Source organism: Callithrix jacchus, chromosome 9 (assembly GCF_049354715.1).
Source record: "Callithrix jacchus isolate 240 chromosome 9, calJac240_pri, whole genome shotgun sequence".
Classification (NCBI taxonomy): Eukaryota; Metazoa; Chordata; class Mammalia; order Primates; family Cebidae; genus Callithrix; species Callithrix jacchus.
In genome coordinates this window covers 98,134,809-98,157,568 of record NC_133510.1, presented here as the reverse complement: position 1 = coordinate 98,157,568, position 22,760 = coordinate 98,134,809, and the positions used below count along the sequence as shown (strand labels likewise).

The following is a 22,760-nucleotide window of genomic DNA, read 5'->3' as shown; positions in this document are numbered from 1 at the left end:
GCTTCATGGGTTCAAGCAGTTCTCCTGCCTCAGCCTCCCGAGTAGCTGGGACTACAGGTGTGTGCCACCACACCCGGGTAATTTTTATATTTTTAGTAGAGATGGGCTTCTGCCATACTGGCAAGGCTGGTGTCGAACTCCTGACTTCAAGTGATTCACCTGCCTTGTCCTCCCAAAGTGCTGAATTACAGGCTGGATTATGCCCATCTGTAGAAAGATTTTTTTAATGCGAAAACTAGGAGTTTTGGCAAAGGAATCATTTAAAAATGATGAGTTCTGAGCCTTAATAATACATTACATTAGGCCAGGCAAGGTAGCTCATTCCTGTAATCCCAGCACTTTGGGAATGGAGGCAGAAGGATCACTTCAGGCCAGGAGTTTGAAATCTGCCTGGGTAACATAAAGAGATCCTGTCTCTTAAACAAAAAAAATCACCCAGTAGTGATGGTAGTGTTAGCCACTAGGAGGCTGAGGCAAGAGGATCACTTGAGCACAGGAATTCAGGGATTTGGGGAGCTTTGATCATGCCACTGCACTATAGCCTAGGTGACAGAGCAAGGCTCCATCTCTAAAAAAAAAATTAAGAATTCATATATTTGTTTTTTATTAGAGAATATGCTTGTTTCATTCTCTATTTAGTAACCTCTCTTTGGGAGGCCAAGGCAAAAAGGGTCACTTAAGTCCAGGATGGAGACCAGCCTGGGCAAGATGGCAAGACTGTCTTTAAAAAAAATTAAATAAAAAAACTTATCAGGCGTGGTGGCATAAGCCTGTAGACCCAGCTACTTGGGGAAATCCCTTGAGTCCAGTAGTTCAAGGCTGCACTGGACTGTGATCGTAGCATTGCACTTCAGTCTGGGCCGCAGAGCATCTCTAAAATAATGATAATAAATAAAAATAACTTCTAAAAATGTTTTTCATGTCAGAAGCTCAAAAATTAGTTTCATCTTATATGTTGTTTAAAGGGGAGCAATTGGCTTATTTCATTTCTGTTCTGAAATAACGTGACTTTTATATTTTCTTAAACATTTTATCTCTAGGACGTCATTATGGAGCAGTAACTTGCGAAGGCTGCAAAGGATTTTTTAAAAGAAGCATCCGAAAAAATTTAGTATATTCATGTCGAGGATCAAAGGATTGTATTATTAATAAACATCACCGAAACCGCTGCCAATACTGCAGGTTACAGAGATGTATTGCGTTTGGAATGAAACAAGACTGTATGTATTAGCTTTTAAGGAGAAAATACTTTTTAAAGATTCCAGCAAACTGGAGGAGTATTGAAATTAACAAGTTAAAATATGTCAAATATGTATACTTTTTAGTTTAGTTTTCCAACTAAAAATATAAGAATACATAAATATGTATGTATTTTTTATTCAACTAATATTTATTGAATGCCTGTGTAACAAGCATGTATTTGTAGTTTGTGTTTGGCAAAATGCTTAACTAGCTTCAGATACCAGTTTACTTTTTGATTTAACTACTAAAGATTAGTAAGATGGTGACAATAGCTAGTATTGATTGAGCTCTCACTGTGCTAGAAACTGTGCTTGTCATGTGTATTAACTTATTCTCACAGCGATTCTCTGCAGTAAATACTGCATTACCCATTTTACATTTGAGTAAACAGAGGTTGAGAAATCTGCTCAAGGTCATATAACTAATAAGTGTCATAAGCTGGCTTTAAATCCTGGCAGATTAACAACCTTACTATACTATCTCCTAAATATTATGAGATAAAATTCTTACAAATATTACATATTAATTGTATTTTATAAAGGAAGACGAAGTAGTTGAATTACTTCTCAAAAATCTCCTGTCCTTAGTTAATAAAAGATCCACCTTAGGCTTTTTTGTTCCTTTCAGTATTATTTTCAATGGATTAAATTTCACTTCATTTTTTCAAAGCACTCATATAGATAGTTAAGTGATTCCTAACTTTAGTTCTTTCTTTTTGATGGTGAACTTTTAAAAAATAAGAGTTCCGGCCAGGCGCGGTGGCTCAAGCCTGTAATCCCAGCACTTTGGGAGGCCGAGGTGGGTGGATCATGAGGTCAAGATCAAGACCATCCTGGTCAACATAGTGAAACCCCGCCTCTATTAAAAATACAAAAAATTAGCTGGGTATAGTGACGTGTGCCTGTAATCCCAGCTACTCAGGAGGCTGAGGCAGGAGAATTGCCTGAACCCAGGAGGCGGAGGTTGCGGTGAGCCGAGATTGCACCATTGCACTCCTGAGTAACAAGCGAAACTCCATCTCAAAAAAAAAAAATAATAATAATAATAATAAGAGTTCCTTTACAGGAATGCGGAGCAGAGAGAGAAAAGAGAATGAGTGATGCAAGTCAGCTAGTTTTACTAATCTAAAGCAACTTTGTTGAACTTGCACATAATTTCTAGAGATTGATAGTTATCTTTGGAGTTAAGTATGGTAGGCATGTCTCCTATTAGCAGCATTAAGCTTACCTACAGCTTACATTTATAATTGTCTGTAAATCCTCTATTGTGATATAATAGTTTAACACATTTTTGTAGCTGTTCAATGTGAAAGAAAACCCATTGAAGTATCACGAGAAAAATCTTCCAACTGTGCCGCTTCAACAGAAAAAATCTATATCCGAAAAGATCTTCGTAGCCCATTAACTGCAACTCCAACTTTTGTAACAGAGAGTGAAACTACAAGGTAAAGTAAAACAGACACTGAGTAGCTGGTCATTTTGTTTTTCTTCCCAACGAAACTCAGGCTAAAATTTGTGCTTATTTGTCATAGGTCAACAGGACTGTTAGATTCAGGAATGTTTGTGAATATTCATCCGTCTGGAGTAAAAACTGAGTCAACTGTGCTGATGACATCAGATAAGGTGTGTTTAGTATAATTTAAAGCTTCGATATTTTTAAGCTTTTTAAAATGTTTTTCTAATTGCTTCCATTGCTTTGATCAATTGCCTTGTTCTTAAAAAAAAAGAAAGTACCTTGTAATGTGGATTTTTTTTTTTTTTTTTTTTTTTTTTGAGGAAGGCAGGAAGGGAGGGAAGAAGGACGGTAGGGAGGAAGAAAGGGATGAAGGAAGGAAGGAAGGAAGGAAGGAAGGAAGGGAGGAAGCAGGGAGGGAGGGAGGGAGGGAGGGAGGGAGGGAAGGGAAGGAAGGAAATCAAGCAATGAGAGAGACATTGCCGACCTGGATCTAGAGGTTTACAAGTTGATTTCTTTTTTTTTTTGAGAGAAGGAAAGAAAAAAAAATAAAAAATAAAAAAAATAAGTAAAGGAGAGGAAGAAAGAGGGAGAGTAAATAGAAATATTGCTTTATTTTGAAAAAACTTGGGTATTAATAATGGCCAATCAATGTTTCATTTAAACTTATGGGTAGGTGTGATGTGGTATTGACAAGAATGTATATTTTGTGTATTTGAAGTGGAGAGCTCTATAAATATTTATTAAGTTTACTTGTTCTGGATCTGAGCTCGAGTCCTTGATATCCTTATTAATTTTGTCTCATTGAATCTAAGTCTCGTATCTGGGTGTTAGGATCGTTAGCTCTTGTTGTTGTATTGATCCTTTTACCACTATATCTTTGTTGCTTTAAAATCTATTTTATCCGATACGAGAATTGCAGCTCCTGCTTTTTATTTATTTATTATTTATTTTTGCTCTCCATTTGGTTGGTAAATCTTTCTCCAGCCCTTTGAGTCTTTGTGTATCCTTGCATGTGAAACAGGTCTGGATGTAACATGCCATTGGGTTTTGGCTGTGTCTTTTGATTGGGAGATTTAGTCAATTTAAATTTAGGGTTACTGCCATTTGATGTTGACTGGCTGTTTTTTCCATTCGTTGATGAAAATTCTTCTTTATGTTGGTGCTGTTTACTTTTTGATGTATTTTTAGAAAGGCTAATACTGGTTGTTTCTTTCTGTGTGTAATGCTTCTTTCAGAAGCTCTTGTAAAGCAGGCCTGGTGGTAATAAAATCTCTGAGTTCTTGCTTGTTCATAAAAGATTTTATTTTTCCTTCAGTTGTGAAGCTTAGTTTGGCTGGATATGAAATTCTGGGCTGAAGGTTCTGTTCTTTGAGGATGTTGAATATTGGCCCCCACTCTCTTCTGCCTTGTAGAGTTTCTGCTGAGAGATCTGCTGTATGTCTGATAGGCTTGCCTTTGTGGGTAACCTGACCTTTCTCTCTGGCTGCCCTTAGTATTTTCTTCTTCGTTTCAACCCTCGTGAATCTAACGATTATGTGCCTTGGGGTTGCTCTTCTTGAGGAATATCTTTGTGATGTTCTCTGTATTACCTGGGGTTGAATGTTGACCTGCTTTGCTAGTTTAGGAAAATTTTCCTGAATAATATCCTGAAGGGTATTTTCCAGCTTGGATTCATTCTCTCCGTCGCATTCAGGTACACCTATTAAATGTAAATTTGGTCTTTTCACATAGTCCCACATTTCTTGGAGACTTTGCTCATTCCTTTTTATCCTTTTTTCTCTAATCTTTTCTTCACGTTTTATTTCATTAAGTTGGACTTTGACCTCTGATATCCCTTCTTCTGCTTGAACAATTCGAGTGTTTAAACCTGTGCACACTTCTCCGAGTTCCTGTATTGTATTCTTCAGTTCCATTAATTCACTCATACTCCTCTCTAAGTTGTCTATTCTGAATAGGATTTCATCAAACCTTTTTTCAAAGTTCCTAGTTTCTTTACGTTGGGCTACAACATGGTCTTTTAACTCACCAAAGTTTGTTATTATCCATTCCTTGAAGAGTGATTCTGTCATCAGGATGCGCTCGTTCTCCATCAAGCCTTGTTCCATTGTTGATGTGGAACTGTGATCATCTTTAGAGGGAGAGGCGTTCTGATTTTGAGTATTCTCAGCCTTTTTACGCTGGTTTCTTCCCATCGTTGTAAATTTATCCTCCTGTCGTCTTTGAAATTACCAACTTTCAGATTAGGTCTCTTGAGTGGACGTCCAGGTTGTTAGTTCCCAGGGCCAGAGCAGCGGCGTTAAAACTGATGGTGCTTTTCTGCCCAGGATTCTCCTGTCTGGCTTCCTTCTTGTGTCCGTAGTAGGCGACTCTGCCTTCCCGGGGCTCCAAACCTCGGTCAGAAGGGGAACCAGTCCTGTTTACTCTGCGCCGAGCGCTGCTGCGCCGAGGTGCCGTCACAGCCCTGCGCCGGGCTCTGGTGTCCTGCTGGGGACACGCCTGCGGGTCCTCCGACCTTGTTTACTCTGCTCCGAGAGCTGCTGCGCCGAGGTGCCCGTGGAACCGCTGCGCCGGCCACAAGAGTCGCGCTGGCCACCCGTGTGTTTCCTCCACTGGGAGATCTTCTGCTCCGTGAGCAACCAGAATTTGTCTGAAATTGTGGCGTCCTCTAGTTCTCCGTGCCTTCCCTGAGAGCTGCAATCCCGGGATGTTAGCGATCGGCCATCTTGGATCGTTCCCTAATGTGGAATTTTTAACATAAATTAGAAATGCTCAGCCGGGCATGGTGGCTCACGCCTGTAATCCCAGCACTTTGGGAGGCCGAAGCAGGTGGATCAACTGAGGTCAGAGTTTGAGACCAGCCTGACCAACATGGAAAAACCCTGTTTCTACTAAAAACAGAAAAAATCAGCTGGGTGTAGTGGTGCATGTCTGTAATACCAGCTACTCAGGCAGGATAACCTTGAACCCGGGAGGTAGAGGGTGCAGTGAGCCAAGATTGCACCATTGCACTCCAGCCTGGGCAACAAGAGGGAAACTCCGCCTCAAAAAAAAAAGTGAGAAATGTTCATAGTTTCACTAGGACGATTATCGCTTCAACATGAAAACAACAAACATATACTTTTCCCTCATCTTGAAATAGAAGCCCTCAGTAAAAGACATTTATAGGTGTAAAATTCTTAGTATTTATTTTATGTTCCCTTATAGATATGTTAGTGCTAAAATATTTAAAATATTTCAGGTAAAAATAAATTCCTAGCACACCTCCATCTAAGTACTTAACTTGAGTCAAGAGTAGGAATAGGACTTCAGGAGCTCTCCTATTATGTATTCAGGTCATCCAGTTCTCTTAGGGATTGGAGCAGCTTTATGTTAGACCAATGGTCTAAAGGAAAAACTGTTTGTTTGTTTATTTAGATTGAACATGAAGAGTTTCTGTACTTTTCAGAAACCCTTTATGAGAACAAGAAGCAAAAATTTATCCTGAAAACTTATATATGAAAACAGATTTTGGGAAGCCTGCAGTCAGGGTTTATCTCAGCCTGTGATGGGGTTTTTGTTTATTTTTGAAACAGGGTCTCCTCTGTCACCCAAGCTGGGGATGTGGTGGTGGCATAGTCACGGCTAACTACAGCCTCATCCTCTCAGGCTCCAGTGATTCTCTCACCTAAGCCTCCCAAGAAGCTAGGACTGCAGGCACGTGCCACTGTGCCTGGCTAATTTTTTCTATTTTTATAGAGACTCAAGTCTCATTGTATTACCAGCTGGTCTCGAACTCCTGGGCTTAAGTGATCCTCCCACCTCAGCCTCTCAGATTGCTGGGGTTATGGGCATGAGCCACTCTGCCTGGCCAGGATCTGGTTTCATATAACCTATAAGATTATTTGTCCTGTTTATTGCAAGATTTGTTATATATTTGTCACTTGATGCTTTAAGGCACTCTAAATACTTGGGCTCTGAAATCAAATTTCATCTATCACTTACTAGTTATATAACATTAAGTAAGTTATTTGACCTCTCAGTGCCTCACTTTCTCATCTGTAAAATAAGAGTAATAAGAGTATCTATCGGCCGGGTGTGGTGGCTCATGCCTGTAATCTAATCACTTTGGAGGCCAAGTCGGGTGGATCACCTGAGGTCAGGAGTTCAAGACCAGCCTGACCAACATGGTGAAACCCCGTCTTTAAAAAATAAAAAAAAAAATTAAAAAGAGTATCTTATCTTACAGATTGGGCGTTAGCATGTAATTGCTAGGTGAGGCATTTGGCCTCTTGCCATGTATTTTGGAAAACTTAGTCCTTTCTACATGATTAGCCTTATTTACATGATTCAAGGTTAGAATGATAATTGGTTTTATTGACATATTAACTCCTTTAGGGAAGGAAGGGAACTAGGTTTCCTTGACAAACCACTCTGCCCAGACACTGTGCTCTCTTATATATCTTTGTATTAAATTGTTATAACAACCTTATGTAAGCTTCTCTGACAAATGGCCCCAAAACTGTGAAGTCACAAGATGAAATTTTTCCATGTTGGCTAAGAGCCTTTGGGGCAAAAACTTAAGAATCTAGTTAGATATTTTGCTAGATAGAAAAGAATATATAAACTTCTAAGTTTTAGGTGAATAGTAAAAATTGTAACTGGCATACTTTTTATTCAAATATAAGAAAACTGCTTGGAGTGTAGCTTAACATTATGGGCTTTTCTGGGCAGAGTGGCTCAAGTTTATCCCAGCAACTTGCGAGGCTGAAGTTGAAGAGTTACTTGAGGCTAGGAATTTGAGACCAACCTGGGAAATAGCGAGACCCTGCCTCTAGAAATAATGAAATTAGCCAGGCATGTACGTACATGCCTGTAGTCCCAGCTATTTGGGAGGCTGAGACAGAGGATTACTTGAGCGTAGGAGTTCAAGGCTGCAGTGAGCTATGATCCTGCCACTGCACTCCTGTCTAGGCAATAGAAGTGTCTCTAAAAAACACAGTCTCTTAAAAAAAAAAGCATAGACTTTTGCAGTCAGACAGTCCTGCCTTTACTATTTGGATTATTATTCTGGTTGGCGACAGTGGAATGATGATTTCTGTTTCACAGGGGTCTAATGGGGGTTACATAAAATGCATATATAGGTATTAATTCTGTAAGAACTTGGTTACTGGTAGGGTTTCCAGTAAATTATTTTTGGACCTTTGATTAATTTGGGGAGAGCACAAACATTGTTTTATTCTACTGATTCACCAAAATAAATCTCACATAAATTGAAGAATTGTTACAATAAATGAAACATGGGAATGTATGTGTTATTTTAGGATTACGAACACTAAAAAGAAAACCCATGAAGAAACTATTAGTCAAAAAGATTTCACGAAGGGGTTGTGTCAGTAGGCCATAGAAGGCAACTTGAAAGGCTTCTCCTTAGGTTAGGATGGGAAAGGATTTACAAAAGAATTAAATAAATTTAAATCAAATATATAAAACATCAAATAGATGAAAACCTATGAATTAAAAATTATACTCAGAAAAACTCATCTATCACAATTAGAAATGGCTAGGGTATCAACTTCTTGCTCTGAAAGGTAACTAAAAGAAAAATAAAGTACCTGCCTTTCCTATACAAATTACAATTCTGGGTTGTGAAAGAGTTGAGAGAAAATTCTTTTTTATAAAAGAATTGTAGCTAATGCACAAATAATGTATACATTTTCAACAAACATTATAAAATGAAGACAAGCCAGGCACGGTGACTCAGGTCTGTAATCCCAGCACTTTGGGAGGCTGTGGCAGGTGGCTCACTTGAGCCCAGGAGTTTAGACCAGCCTGGGCAACATGATGAAACCCCATCTCTACAAACAATACAAAAATTACTTGGACATGGTGGTATGCACCTGTAGTGAGGAGGCTTAGGTAGGAGGATTACTTGAACCCAGGAGGTGGAGGTTGCAGTGAGCTGAGATCACACCACTGTACTCCAGCCTGGGTAACAGGGTGAGACTGTGTCAAGAAAAAAAAAAGACAAATTGAAAGTATGTCATGTTTAACAAAAGATCAGTGTCTTACCTATGTAAAGAGAATTTTCAACTCCGGTAACAAAAAAAGTGAAGAGAATAATGGATAACTGATCTATTTCTTTTAATTTTTGTGTTTAACACATTGCCTTTTAACACATTTAATTAACACATTGTCTGGCAAAAGTTGGCATCCTATGAAGTCTGTTCAACAATTCATTTGCCCTATTTCCCCTACTTTCACTAGTATTCTTTACATTCCATACAAGTTTATAGTTTATGTAGTAAGTTTTAGAAATTGTACTCAGGAGTCTGAGGCAGGGAGGATCACTTGAGGCCAGGAGTTCAAGACCAGCCTGGGCAACACAGCAAGACCCCATTTCTAAAAATGAAAAAAAATAGCCAGGTATAGCAGAGCACACTTGCAGTCTTAGCTGCTCAGGAGGCTGAGGCAGGAGGATCACGTGAGCCCAGAAATTTGAGGATGCAGTGAGCTGTGTTCATGCCACTGTACTCCAGTCTGGGTGACAGAGTGAGATCTTGTCCCATTAAAAGAAAAAAGTAACATATAAACATTTCTTACGAAATACACCTGATGTTTTTAAACTTGTATTTTCCTCAAGAAATTTCTGAAAGCTCAGAGCCCTTTAACTTTCCAGGATAATTTGTCATACTATTCTTTTCTTTTGGCATATCATAATCTATAATTGGATATTTCAGATTGAAAAAAATACTGATACCAATTCACAGAATTTTAATACCCTTTTTTTTAAAGGCTGAATCATGTCAGGGAGATTTAAGTACATTGGCCAATGTGGTTACATCATTAGCGAATCTTGGAAAAACTAAAGATCTTTCTCAAAATAATAATGAAATGTCTGTGATTGAAAACTTAAGCAATGATGATACCTCTTTGTGTGAATTTCAAGAAATGCAGACCAATGGTGATGTTTCAAGGTAAGGTCTCTTGATTATCAGTACCCTTTTGTTTACATGTCTTTTAGTATTTCTTAAAAATATTTTTGTCTCAAATTCTATTTATAGACGTTTCAGAAAACAAATACAGGTGGACTATCCGTTATCCAAAATGCTTTGTTCAGACCAGAAATGTTTCAGGTTTCAGATTTTGGAACGTTTGCATTACTCTGGGTATCATGCATGCCTTTCTGACCTTTTACAAAATATCTTTACACCACAGAGAAGAGAATAAGCCAAAAAAAAAAAAAAAACCAGTGAGTAATGCACATAGGTTTTAGCTCCTTATGGGGAATTGGGGAACCTGCCATTGGCATGTCTGGCCCAAACATGTACCATTTTATCCTTAGTGTGCGTGCTTGCTTGGGGGAATCTGGGTGTGTTCAGAAAAGATTTTATCTCAGCTGGTCTTTTTTCCCTTGGGGACAGGGAATAAGGACTAAATACACTGTTATACACCTGCATTTTGACTGTATCCATTATGAGAGCTCAGGTATGAAATTTCCACTTGTGGCATCATGTTGGTGCTCAAAAAGTTTCTGAATTTAGATCATTTCGGGTTTTAGTATTACGAATGCTCAACCTACATTTCTGTTTTCACTTAGAAAATTTAAGGCATGGTAAGTTTTAACTGAAAACCTACATTCAGTATGAAAAATTATATTCTAAATAACAAAATCAGTAAGTGAATATTATAAGATGAGAAATGTAGTCTTAAAATTTAGGAATTTTTTTCTTCTAAAGATAGAGATGTGTGTGAACAGTGAAATATTTGTCTTTCTAGGCAATCATGTTGATCCTGCTTTTCAATTTCTAGTGATGAAAATTTATGTAACAGATTTAGTTTAACCAACTGAGTTGTAGTACTAGTTTAACCATTAAGTCTTTTACATTAATATTCAGTTTTAAGTTACACTTGAAGAAAGTACTATCAGAATTGTTTTTCATTCTGTAAATATTAATGCTTAGGATATAGAAACAATTTCCACACTACATTTATCATATAAAATATTGAATAAGCTGAACACATTATTTGTTCAGGAGGCTGAGGCAGGAAGATCACTTCAGCCTGGAAGTTTGAGTCAACCAGCAACTAGACTCTATCTCTAAGAGAAAAAAAAGATAGCAATAAATATATACTGATTTGGCCAGGCATGATGGGTGAACCCTGTAATCCTACCACTTTGGGAGGCCGAGGTGGGTGAACCACCTAAGGTCAGGAGTTCAAGATCAGCCTGGCCAACATGGTTTACCCCATCTCCACTAAAATTGAAAAAATTAGCTGGGTGTGTTGGTGCATGCCAATATTCCCAGCTACTCGGGATGCTGAGGCAGGAGAATTGCTGCACCTGGGAAGTGGAGGTTGCAGTGGATCAAGATCACGCCATTGCACTCCAGCCTGGGCAACAGAGCGAGATGCCATCTCAGAAAACCACCACCACCGTCAAGATCTTATATATACATATGTATATAATTACTGATAAACTACATTTAAGAGTAACAATAAGTAGTACTTTGTTGAATATGAGATTTTAAGAAAGTCTAGGAGGCCTATTGTTGAAAAATAAGGGGAACTATTTTGAGTAATTATTTGCTAACATTAATTCATTATTATTCTAATATCAAATTGTTACAGTTTAGATTTAGCTATGTGACCACACATTTTAAAATACTCTGCCCAGCTGCAGTAGCTCATGCCTGTAATCCCAACACTTTGGGAGACCAAGGCGGCAGGATTACTCAAGTCCTGGAGTTGGCCAGCCTGGGCAACATAGTGAGGCCCAGTTTCTACAAAGAATTTGAAAATTAGCTGAGCATGATGCTGCACACATGTAATCCCAGCTACGCGGAGGTTGACGTCAGAGGATCGCTTGCTTAAACCCAGGAGTTCAGGATTACAGTGAGCCATGATCATGCCACTGCACTCCAGCCTGAGTGACAGAGTGACAAAATAAACATGAGTAAAATGTTTTCTGAATTTTTAAATAAAATTTAAGACCTATTGTACTGTGTATATTAAAGTCGACATAAGTTCTTACCCTTGTTCTAAGTAACTTTTGTATACAAAATAAATGAGCTAATAGTCATGTGTGTCAAATATATAATGTATTTTTAAAATGATTAATTAAAAATAATTTTGTTTGAGACAAGGTCTTGCTGTGTCACCCAGGCTGGAGTACAGTGGTGTGATCATAGCTCACTGCAGCCCTTCCCTCCTGGGCTCAAGTGACAAAATACAACTTTTAAAAGCCTATTGTCATATGAAAATATAAAGATGTTTCTCTCCCTTAATTATACAAGATTTTAAAAAGAGACTTTAGGCCGGGCATGGTGGTTCATGCCTGTAATTCCCGTACTTTGGGAGGCTAAGGCAGGAATATCACTTGAGGTCAGAAGTTCTAGACCAGCCTGGCCATTTTTTTAGACTTAAATCTTAATTCTAGAATCCTGTATTGAATTGTTATTTTATTGTGGTGTTTGGTCAGGCTCACAGCTTCTGATGTCTTCTTACAGGGCATTTGACACTCTTGCAAAAGCATTGAATCCTGGAGAGAGCACAGCCTGCCAGAGCTCAGTAGCGTGCATGGAAGGAAGTGTACACCTCATCCCTGGAGAATCAAGCATAAATTATACCGAAAAAGAGGGGCCACTTCTCAGCGATTCACATGTAGCTTTCAGGGTATTTCTATATGTTTTATTAATTTGTATGTTGTGTTGCTTGATTTTGATCCACCTTTCAGAAATCAAAGTATGTTTTGTTGTGCTTTTAAAGTCAGAAATATCCCTGATAGAATTTCAAAACAGCAGGCAAAACAGACTCATCTGGGCCGGGTGTAGTGGCTCATGCCAGTAATCCCAGCACTTTGGGAGGCCGAGGCTGGCGGATCACCTGAGGTCAGGAGTTCGAGACTAGCCTGACCAACATGGAGAAATCCCATCTCTACTAAAAATACAAAATTAGCCAGGTGTAGTGGCACATGCCTGCAATCCCAGCTACTCGGGAGGCCCAGGCAGGAGAATGGAGGTACAGGCTGCGGTAAGCCGAGATCATGCCATCGCACTCTAGCCTGGGCAACAAGAGCAAAACTCCATCTCAATAAAAACAAAACAAAAAAACCATACTCATATGGATATAGAAACAAAATTTCTTCAGGCTTTCTGTTTATAAAGATACCAGATAAGCTGGGCATGTCAGTGCACACCTATGCAGGAGGCTAAGGCCTTTTGCATGTGTTGCTTTTGTTCAGTGCCTAGCTAGCTACTATTTTATAGTAAATCAGTTAAGACCCAGATATTGGCCGGGCGCAGTGGCTCACGCCTATAATCCCAGCACTTTGGGAGGCTGAGGCGGGTGGATCACGAGGTCAAGAGATCGAGACCATCCTGGTAAACAAAGTGAAACCCCATCTCTACTAAAAATACAAAAAATTAGCTGAGCATGGTGGTGTGCGCCTGTAGTCCCAGCTACTCAGGAGGCTGAGGCAGGAGAATTGCTTGAACCCAGGAGGCGGAGGTTGCAGTGAGCCGAGATCGTGCCATTGCACTCCAGTGTGGGTAACAACAGTGAAACTCCGTCTCAAAAAAAAAAAAGACCCAGATATTTTGCTCTTACCATAGTAACTACAAAGACTCCATTTGTTATGTATCACTCTAATTAGCTGGCTTTCAGCATTATTGTAAGATACAAATGGGCTAGGTGCAGTGGGTCCCACTGTCATCCCAGTACTTTGGGAGGCTGAGGCCAGAGGATTGCTTGAGCGCAGGAGTTTGAGACCGGTCTCTGCAACATGTCAAGACTTCATCTCTATTATAAATAAAAATTACATAACAAATTAAAATTTTAAAAGATACAAATTGTATAATATATTTTAACTTTCAGTTTTTAACTTACACTTTTTAGCCATTTTGGAGAAGGTACATTTGTAATTTATTTTGTTCCCCTAAAAGTAATGCCAACAATTGCAATTACTTCTGCACCAACCTAATTATGACAGAAATAATACATGCAGAAAACTAGAAATAATACATGTAGAAGACTAGAAAATCACTTTCTACTATTTGATTTGTCATTCAGTAATGCTTGGATAGTTATAGACATGCTCACTGTGGAGACCCCACATTCAGATCCTATTGTTTTGACTCCTCCATTTTAACCACTTAGCTAAGGTTACTGTTAGCAAGATGTATGCAAAGGGATTGAATGCATATAGATTTCACTTAGCAATATATAGCAGTCCTGGAATGCCTGAAGGTGACTGCTCATACTTTTACTATAGATTATAAAAGTCCATGGATTTCTTAGGAGAAGATGTACAGCGATCAAATAAATATGTGAATTTCCTTAGTAGAAATTGTGAGTGCAAAGTAATATTTGTATTTATAAAATTCACCTTGATAGAAATAGCCACAGAGAAAACTCAGTGGCTTAAAATAGTATAATTTGATATAGTCAATAAAATAGATCACTGAAGAAATTTTTATTTAAAATTTTACCAAAGAAAATTTACATGGAAAAAAATACAAAATTTTTTTTGCACTTACAGGAAAACTTAGTATCATTGTAAAAAATTATGGTAAGATATATGGACAAGGCCATGGAACAAGGCAAAACTTGAATTTACTCATTGTTCTTCCTTATTCTAAATAAAAAACATTCTTTTGTTGTCTTAGGTTTATGTTCTGCTTTGGATTTAAATGGGAGGAAGGACGAAATGAGATGTAAGAACAGGACCCATTGGGAGGGAAAACGACAGAGTGCTCTTTAGAAAGTAGGGGTAGTTTACCTGTTTATTGTTGATGTTGGTCCTCAAAGTTTTTGATGTCTTGAAATGTTTTGGACAGAAGAATTTGGCAAATTAGAACTTTTTTTTGTCTTTCTAGGATTGGCTTTTGTCATTCCATTTTGTCTTCCTGAGTATCTGCACAGTCAGCACTTACAAATTTTCTTACTCTCCTGAAAAGGACTACTCCATCTTTCTCGGAGTCTTACAGCCTTGTGAAGTCAAATGTTTTACTTGTTAGTGATTTCCCACTTAGCTGCTAGAGTCTGGTAATTTCATGGTTCTCACATTGAAGTTTTCTTGTGGGTTTCAAGACCTTACATCTGTAATCAAACCACTCAGTCCTCTCTTACTTGCTGAGCTGAATAATTTTGTTCCACTGTTGCATTTCTACGTACACTGTAGTTTGCAGCCGCTTTTCACATACACTCTTTCCTTTGAGCCTCACCACATCTGTTGAGGTTAGAATTTTTAATTTTTTCTTTTTGAGACAGAAGTTTAGTGGCATAATCACAGCTCACTGCAGACTCAACCTCCTGGGCTCAAGGGCTCCTCCTGCTTCAGCCTCTCTTGTAGCTGAGACCACAGGCATGTGCTACTACACCCAGCTAATTAAAAAAAAATTATTTGTAGAGATAGGATCTCACTTTGTTGCCCAAGTTGGTCTCATATTCCTGGCCTCAAGCAATCCTCTCACCTCGGCCTCCCAAAGTACTGGGATTACAAGCATGACCCACCACACTGGCAGGGATAGAATTTTTATTCTCATTTTGTGGCTGAGGAAAGAGATTTAGAGATTTTTAGTGTCTTATTTAAAGCAATCTTGGTAATAAGGAGAAATCATCTAATAATGAAGCTTGAAGTTTGATTTTGAAAAATCAAGGGCAGTAGTAATATTTATGATTTTTATTGGCTGGGCATGGTGGCTCACGCCTGTAATCCTAAAATTTTGGGAGGCCTGTGCGGGCAGATCACCTGAGGTCAGGCGTTTGACAGCCTGGCCAACATGATGAAACCTCGTGTTTACTAAAAATACAAAAATTAGCCGAGCTTAATGGCACATGCCTATAACCCCAGCTACTCAGGAGGCTGAGGCAGGACAATTGCTTGAACCGGGAGGTGGAGGTTGCAAGTGAGCCAGGATCATACTGTTATGCTCCAGCGTAACCAACAGAATGAGACTCCATCTCAAAAAAACAAAATGAAACAAAAAATCCAGGCGAGGTGGCTCACGCCTGTAATCTCAGCACTTTGAGAGGACGAGATGGGCGAATCACGAGGTCAGGAGATCGAGACCATCCTGGCCAACATGGGGAAACCCTGTCTCTACTAAAAATACAAAAAAATTAGCTGGGTGTGGTGGCCTATGTGTGTAGTCCCAGCTACTCAGCCTCTTGGGCTGAGACAGGAGAATTGCTTGAACCCAGACGGCAGAGATTGCAGTGAGCCGAGATTGTGCCACTGCACTACAGCCTGGGTAACAGTATGAGACTCCATCCTCAAAATTAATAAATAGATAAAACTCGATCAAGACAGAAGAAAAAAAAGATTATTAAGCTTCAGAACTTTTGGTATGATTTCATGTACCTTATTTCACTTGATTCTTAAAATCTCCTTAGAATAATTACAGTAGATCATATTTCCATGTTAGAAATTATGTATATGTAACAGAAATGAGGTGGTTTTGGAAATCGCATATACTTATTTCTAAAATGTTTAATATCTTAATGTTAAAATCAGTCTTTTTGGTCACCCATGTTTGCAACTTTGGAGGCAGTCATTCTCCTTAAGCCTTACTCGTTCCATAACAGGATTTTAACCATTCTGTTGCTTACATTTCTGCCTTCCTCTTCATTTCCTTCACCACATTTTAGGCCTTTTAAAATTCCTTTCTTGATTTGTTACCCTAATACCTTTGCTTCCAGTCTTTCTTTTCCATTTTGTCTTGTGTGCTGGTCCAAGTGTTGTATTTGTTAAAAATCAAATTATGTCATTTTGCTACTTATCAGCCTTCAGTAGCTTCCCATTGCCCATATGTTATAAAATTAAGTCCAGTCTCTATAATTTTACCTTTTAGGGCCCTCCATGTTCTGATCCAGCTGCCCATGTTTCTCACGCATGCCATTGCCTTTCTTAGCCCTTTCTATAGCTCATTCAGTTTTTATTCTTCCACTGAGATAATAGCACTTGCTCCCAGTGAACTCTCAGTAAATAGTTACTGAATGAATGTGTAATCTAGAGTCATACTGGTAATTAGGGAAAAGTGATTAATGAAAAGTTGGGAGTAGAATCCAGATCTCCTAACTCAAATGATTTTTTTTGTATGAGTGTGGAGATTGGGGTTTCACTATGCCCAGGCTGGTCTCAAACTCCTGGCCACAAGCAATGATCCTCCCACCTTGACCTCCCAAAGTGCTGGGATTATAGGCCTGAGCCACTGTGCTTGTGCTCAGCCTTCAAGGAAATTTTTTTTTTTTTGAGACAGACTGGCTTTATAGCCCAGGCTGGAGTTCAGTGGCAGGATCTCGGCTCACTGCAACTTCTGCCTTCCATCCTCCTACCTCAGCCTCCTGAGTAGCTGAGACTACAGGCATGTACCACCACTCCCAGCTGGTTTTTGTATTTTTTAATAGGTTTAATGAGGTTTCATCATGTTGCCCAGGGTGGTCTCGAACTCATGAGCTCCTATGATCCACCCACCTTGGCCTCCCAAAGTGCTGAGATTATAGGCGTGAGCCGTCGCACCCAGCCATCCAGTGATTTTTTTTAAAGCCTGTATCGAGCAGGCTGTTACCAGATTTCAATACAGAAACTGCTAGAAAGATAATTGTAGAGGCAAGGAATAACTTCTAAAATAGATTGATCAGGTTTAGTTCTTGTCAACACTCTTAAAAAATTCAGTTCAATATATTGAACTTTTCTAATTTGAAAAATGTGTATAATTCATTTTATAAACCTAAAGATCCACAGGAATTTTGGGGAAGGTCAGTCTCTCTATAAGATAGGAAGAAATCTTTGTCTCTTTAGTCTCAAAGACTTGTTAAATGGACTATTGTTTCTTCAGCCAGCGTTAGCTTTCTAATTCAAAATACTAGAGTTTTATTAAGTATGTGAAACAGATTATAAAACATTTCTCTGTAAACCCAATATGGTGTAGTATTTTAAATAACGAGTCCCTTTAGTGTGTGTTGTAAACTATTTCCATTTTATGATTAAATGCAGCAGAAAGTTTTCAGAGTTACCACTACTGTTGTGTAATCAAAACCTTTATATCCAGTGTTTACACATTTCAAGTATTAATATTTTATTTAAATGCAATTATAAACTATTTTGCAAAGTATATTTTTTTAATTTTTAGACTGAGTCTTGCTTTGTCTCCTAGGCTGGAGTACAGTGGCACATGTGATCTTGACTCACTGCAAGCTCCACCTCCCAGATTCCAGCTGTTCTCGTGCCTCAGCCTCCCGAGTAGCTGGGATTACAGGCGTACACCACCACACCCAGCTAATTTTTGTATTTTTAGTAGAGATAGGGTTTCACCATGTTGGCAGGCTGGTCTTGAACTCTTGACCTCAAGTGATCTGCCTGCCTTGGCCTCCCAAAGTGCTGGAATTACAGGCCTGAGCCACCACACCTGGCCCTGCAAAGGACTTTTTTTGTTGTTTTGTGACTTACTTGCCCCTTCCCCCCAAAATAGTAATTTTTGGTATTTCCCCTAATTTTTAGACTCTCTTTTTATTCACCTTGGGTAATCCTGAAAAGATGTGATACATTTTGTTTTTTAAGATTTGATCTTGCTCTGTTACCCAGGCTGGAATTGAGTGGCACAGTCCTGGCTCACTGCAGCCTCGACCTGGGCTCAAGGGATCCTTCTGCCTCAGTCTGCTAAGTAACTGGGACTATAGGTGCACACCACCATGCCCAGCTAATTTCTTTTTATTTTTAGAGATGGGGTCTTGCTATGTTTCCCAGGTTGGTCTGAAAATCCTAGGCTCAAGCAGCTCTTCCACCTCAGCCTCCTGAGTTGCTGGTATACAGGCCTGAGCCATCACACTTGGCTAAAATTTTTGTTGTTTTTTGTTTTGTTTTGTTTGGTAGAAATGAGTTTCATTATGTTGCCCAGGCTGGTCTCAAACTACTGGCCTCCAGAAATCCTCTTACCTTGGCCTCTTAAAGTGCTGGAATTACAGGTGTGAGCCAAACATTCTTAAATACGTAAAAAATTTTCTTTTCACTTACAGAATTTCCACTATTAATTGCCCTTTTGTTTTATTACTTGGTACCATTTATAAATAGGTAAACCATTTGTGGCTAATAATGAACAAAAGTAGGGTTTTTTTTTTTTACAATTTTTATGGAACTGTGTTTCAAACCTCAAGACTTATAGATAGAAGATACCTTTCAGGGAACAGGTGTGGTGGCTCATGCCTGTAATTCCAGCATTTTAGGAGGCCATGGTGGGCAGATCACCTGAGGTCAGGAGTTTGAGACCACGCTGCCCAACGTGGTAAGACCTTGTATCTACTAAAAATAGAAACAAATTAGCCAGGCATGGTGGCCCACACCTCTAGTCCCAGCTACTCAGGAGCCTGAGGAAGGAGAATTGCTTGAACCCAGGAGGCAGAGGTTGCAGTTAGCTGAGATCGAGCCACTGCACTCCAGCGTGGGTGACAGAGCAAGACTAGTTCTCAAAAAAAAAAAGTTAAGGACGAATGTGCTGAAACCTATGATAGTCATTCCCCAGAAAAATACATATGGGCACGTCCACCTGCCCCACCCCAGAGGTAGCCACTGTTAACTGTGTGGCAGGTTTCCTTCTGTACTTTTTAGGTATACATATATACATATTCATTAATATAAATTGGGTCATTATTTTAATACATACTGTTTTACAGTTTTTTCTACTTGGATGTCTGTGACTTTTTTTTTCCTTTTTGTCTTTTATTTGCTTTGACCATTACCCAGTTTCAGAGCTGCTGCCTGTGAGATTTTTTTTTTGTATGCCATTACATCACAATTTATCTTTCTAATTTTAATGCCCACATATATTCTATAGCATGGGTTATTCTTTTCTCTAGTGATAGAAATTTGGGTTGTTGCCAGCATTTAATTTCATTGTTAGATGTAGAGCTGTAATAGACATCCTTACCCATGCTTTTTTGTGCATTTTGCAAGTATTTTGCTGGAACAGAGATTTAAAAGTGGTATTATTGGTTGTACTTATTTTAAACTTTTGGGTAGATAATAGACTAATTGTTCTCCAGATTACCCCACCCTCGGTAGTGTGTACTTGGTTTTCTGTACCCTCACTATACTTGACACTATTAATCATTTCAGTAATTACAAAATAGAAAAAAGTTTCAACAGTAGTCAAACATTTTAAAGAGCTGGATCAGCAATATAAACTGACCACTTGCTAGTAGTATGTCCACAGACATACCTGAAGAATAGGTTTTAAGTTTTTTTATTCAGTGCCAGGCTTCTTGTTGCCAGGCTGGAGTGCGGTTACATGATCTTGGCTCTGCCTCCCTGGTTCAGTCGATTCCCATGCCTTCCTAAGTAGCTGGGACTATAGGCGTGTACCACCCCCAGCTAATTTTCTTTTTATATTTTAGTAAAGACGGGATTTCACCATGTTGGCGAGGATAGTCTCGATCTCTTGACCTTGTGATCCCCCCACCTCGGCCTCCCAAAGTGCTGGGATTACAGGCATGAGCCACTGCGCTTGGCCTGCCAGGTTTTTTAAATAGGGAGATTTCACACAGAATGTGCTCTTTGAAAAACTGAAAGAGCTGGCAGTGCTGAGCCCACAATTCCATATGTTTTCGTTGTGCTGAATTCAATTCACAGCTGTGCCCTTTATCTGGGAATATGCTCTTCCCAGTTGGTACCAGCAAGCCTGTTGCACTCTGTACTCTTCTGGGCCTGTAAGCATTTGAATTTGTTAACCCCCTAGCCTAAATGAAAGAAACATTTATTGGACAGGATTTCTCTTTAAACTGAATTTGTTATATGCTATTGTTAATGGAGAGAGGGAAGGAAAAGAAACATATTGTTAGACCAAGACAGGAAGTAACATAACCAGGTAATACCATGGTTGATACTTATTGAGATTCTGCTTGTCTGAATACTGCTTTGTTAGAACTATGGGCTACTCATTTATTCTAAGCCCTGTTAGCTGTAAATTCTAGTGACTTGGATTATTTCAAAATGAGTTTTTTTTGTGAATATATTAGCTGTCATTTGATATGTTTACATTCAACTTTTTCAAAGAAATTATAAATTGGAACGTTCAGTCCTAAGATAATTTACCTAAATCCCTGTTCATACTAGCTCACCATGCCTTCTCCTATGCCTGAGTACCTGAATGTGCACTACATTGGGGAGTCTGCCTCCAGATTGCTGTTCTTATCAATGCACTGGGCACTTTCGATTCCTTCTTTCCAGGCTCTAGGGTGAGTTTTTTGAAGTCTTGAATATAAATGTGATTTGATAGTACATATGTACATTAAACAAGAACTTTTATTTGGGAAGATTCACATTAAAGGAAAACAGTATAACATTATAACTTTAGGTTGTGTCATTCATATGACAAATCATGGCAGCTAACTAGTATTTCTCTGTATGTGGAAGAGTATCCATATTTTGTAGTTTGACTAAGAATTTGGATGGAATATAGTCAGTGGAATTGATAGAGTATGGCTCGCATTTGTAACAGGCCTCATCTTTCATTAGCTCAAAGATGACTATAAGACTGCTCTAGGTTCATGTTTCTCTCTCATCACTACTATTTCAGTGTTCATCCTGGGCATATTACTAAAGAGCTAAATTTTTGCCTATAGTGGTTATGTTAAAAGTAAAGATAATTGTTTTCCAATCATGTGGCTCAAAAAAAAAAGAAAAAAAATATAAACCCCCATAGTACCACTACTGTGATTTAGAGGGTTAGTCTTACCACTAAAGAGTACATCTGAGGCTGAGCATAGTAACTAATGCCTGTAATCCCAGTATTTTGGGAGGTCAAGGCAGGAGGATGGCTTGAGGCCAGGAGTTTAAGACCAGCCTGGACAACGGAATGAGACCCTGTCTCTACCAAAAAAAAAAAAGTTTTAATTAGCTGGGCATGGTGATGCACAAGTAGTCCCAGCTACTCTAGAGGCTAAGTGGGGGCCAATCACTTAAGCCCAGGAGTTCGAGGCTGCACTGAGCCATGATCACATGACTGTAGTTCAGCCTGGGGCGGAGGTAGACCCTGTCTCTTAAAAAAAAGAAAGAAAAGTATATCTATATTCTGGTCTGAAGTAATCAGATGAGATAGAAAATGGCCTACTATAAGAAACTAAGGATTTACCTAAAGTTTGCCAAATGTATTTAAATTGTTTTAAAGTAACTAGTATGTGTAAAGGCAAAACAATAGAAAAAGTTAAGCCCATGGTTAGGAAGTTTTTATTCAAAATTAGAAAGTTTTAATTAATCTCCAGGACCCTACTCACCAGTATGATATTATAAACAATTCACTTTCACATCCTATATACCTGTTCTTCCATTTGCCAAATGGGAATAGTAATTACCCACACCTTATCCGTAGAGACTATTTTGAATATAAGAAACATATGAACATGATTATAAAAGGCATACTGAGAACTGAATAAAGGCATATTTAACATTATAATTTGGTTTATTAATCAGTATTAGATATACCATGCATTAAATAATGTACTCAACTATTAGAGTTACATAGACTAAAAGCCTGATTTTCTAGAATGGTTAACCTTTAAAATGATTGTTAGTCCTTTTTTAACATTTGGCTTTCAGAATTTCTCTAGTTGCTTTGTGGGTTTTTTTTTTTTTTTAAAGAGATGAGTTCTCCCTCTGTCATTGAGACTGATCTCGAACTGCCTGGCTCAAGCGATCCTCCTGCTTTAGCCTTCCATACAGGCATGCAACACCTCACCCAACCTCCAATATGTTTGTTTGTTTGTTTGTTTGTTTGTTTGTTTGTAGAAAAAATATAGAATGTAAATTTGCATATTGGCAATTAATTAATTTTATTCATTTATTTAGTTGGACAGAGTCTTGCTCTTTCCTAGGCTGGAGTGCAGTAGTGTGATCTCGGCTCACTGCTACCTCCACCTTCCAGGTTCAAGCAATTCTCGTGCCTCAACCTCCTGAGTAGCTGGAACTACAGTTGTGCACCACCACACCTGTAAAAATACTGTATTTTTAGTAGAGACAGGGTTTCGCCATATTGGTTAGGCAAGTCTCAAACTCCTGGCCTCAAGTGTTCTGCCCACTTTGGCCTCCCAGAGTG

The 22,760-nt window shown here is 38.8% G+C and overlaps 1 protein-coding gene across 11 annotated transcripts in view; it reads left to right on the top strand.

Moving 5' to 3' along the window:
* NR2C1 (nuclear receptor subfamily 2 group C member 1) overlaps window positions 1-22,760 on the top strand; it is a 53,922-nt gene that overhangs the window by 15,281 nt on the left and 15,881 nt on the right. For all 11 annotated transcript variants that reach the window (XR_013522031.1, XR_013522030.1, XM_078337086.1 and 8 more), the window contains 6 exons: window positions 1,041-1,220; window positions 2,539-2,686; window positions 2,774-2,864; window positions 9,469-9,650; window positions 12,183-12,348; window positions 20,783-20,904. Coding sequence is in view for 9 of the 11 variants with exons in the window: in XM_078337086.1 (XP_078193212.1) it covers window positions 1,041-1,220; window positions 2,539-2,686; window positions 2,774-2,864; window positions 9,469-9,650; window positions 12,183-12,348; window positions 20,783-20,904 (889 nt within the window). In the remaining 2 variants the exon portion in view is untranslated. The remainder of the gene's footprint in view (window positions 1-1,040; window positions 1,221-2,538; window positions 2,687-2,773; window positions 2,865-9,468; window positions 9,651-12,182; window positions 12,349-20,782; window positions 20,905-22,760) is intronic.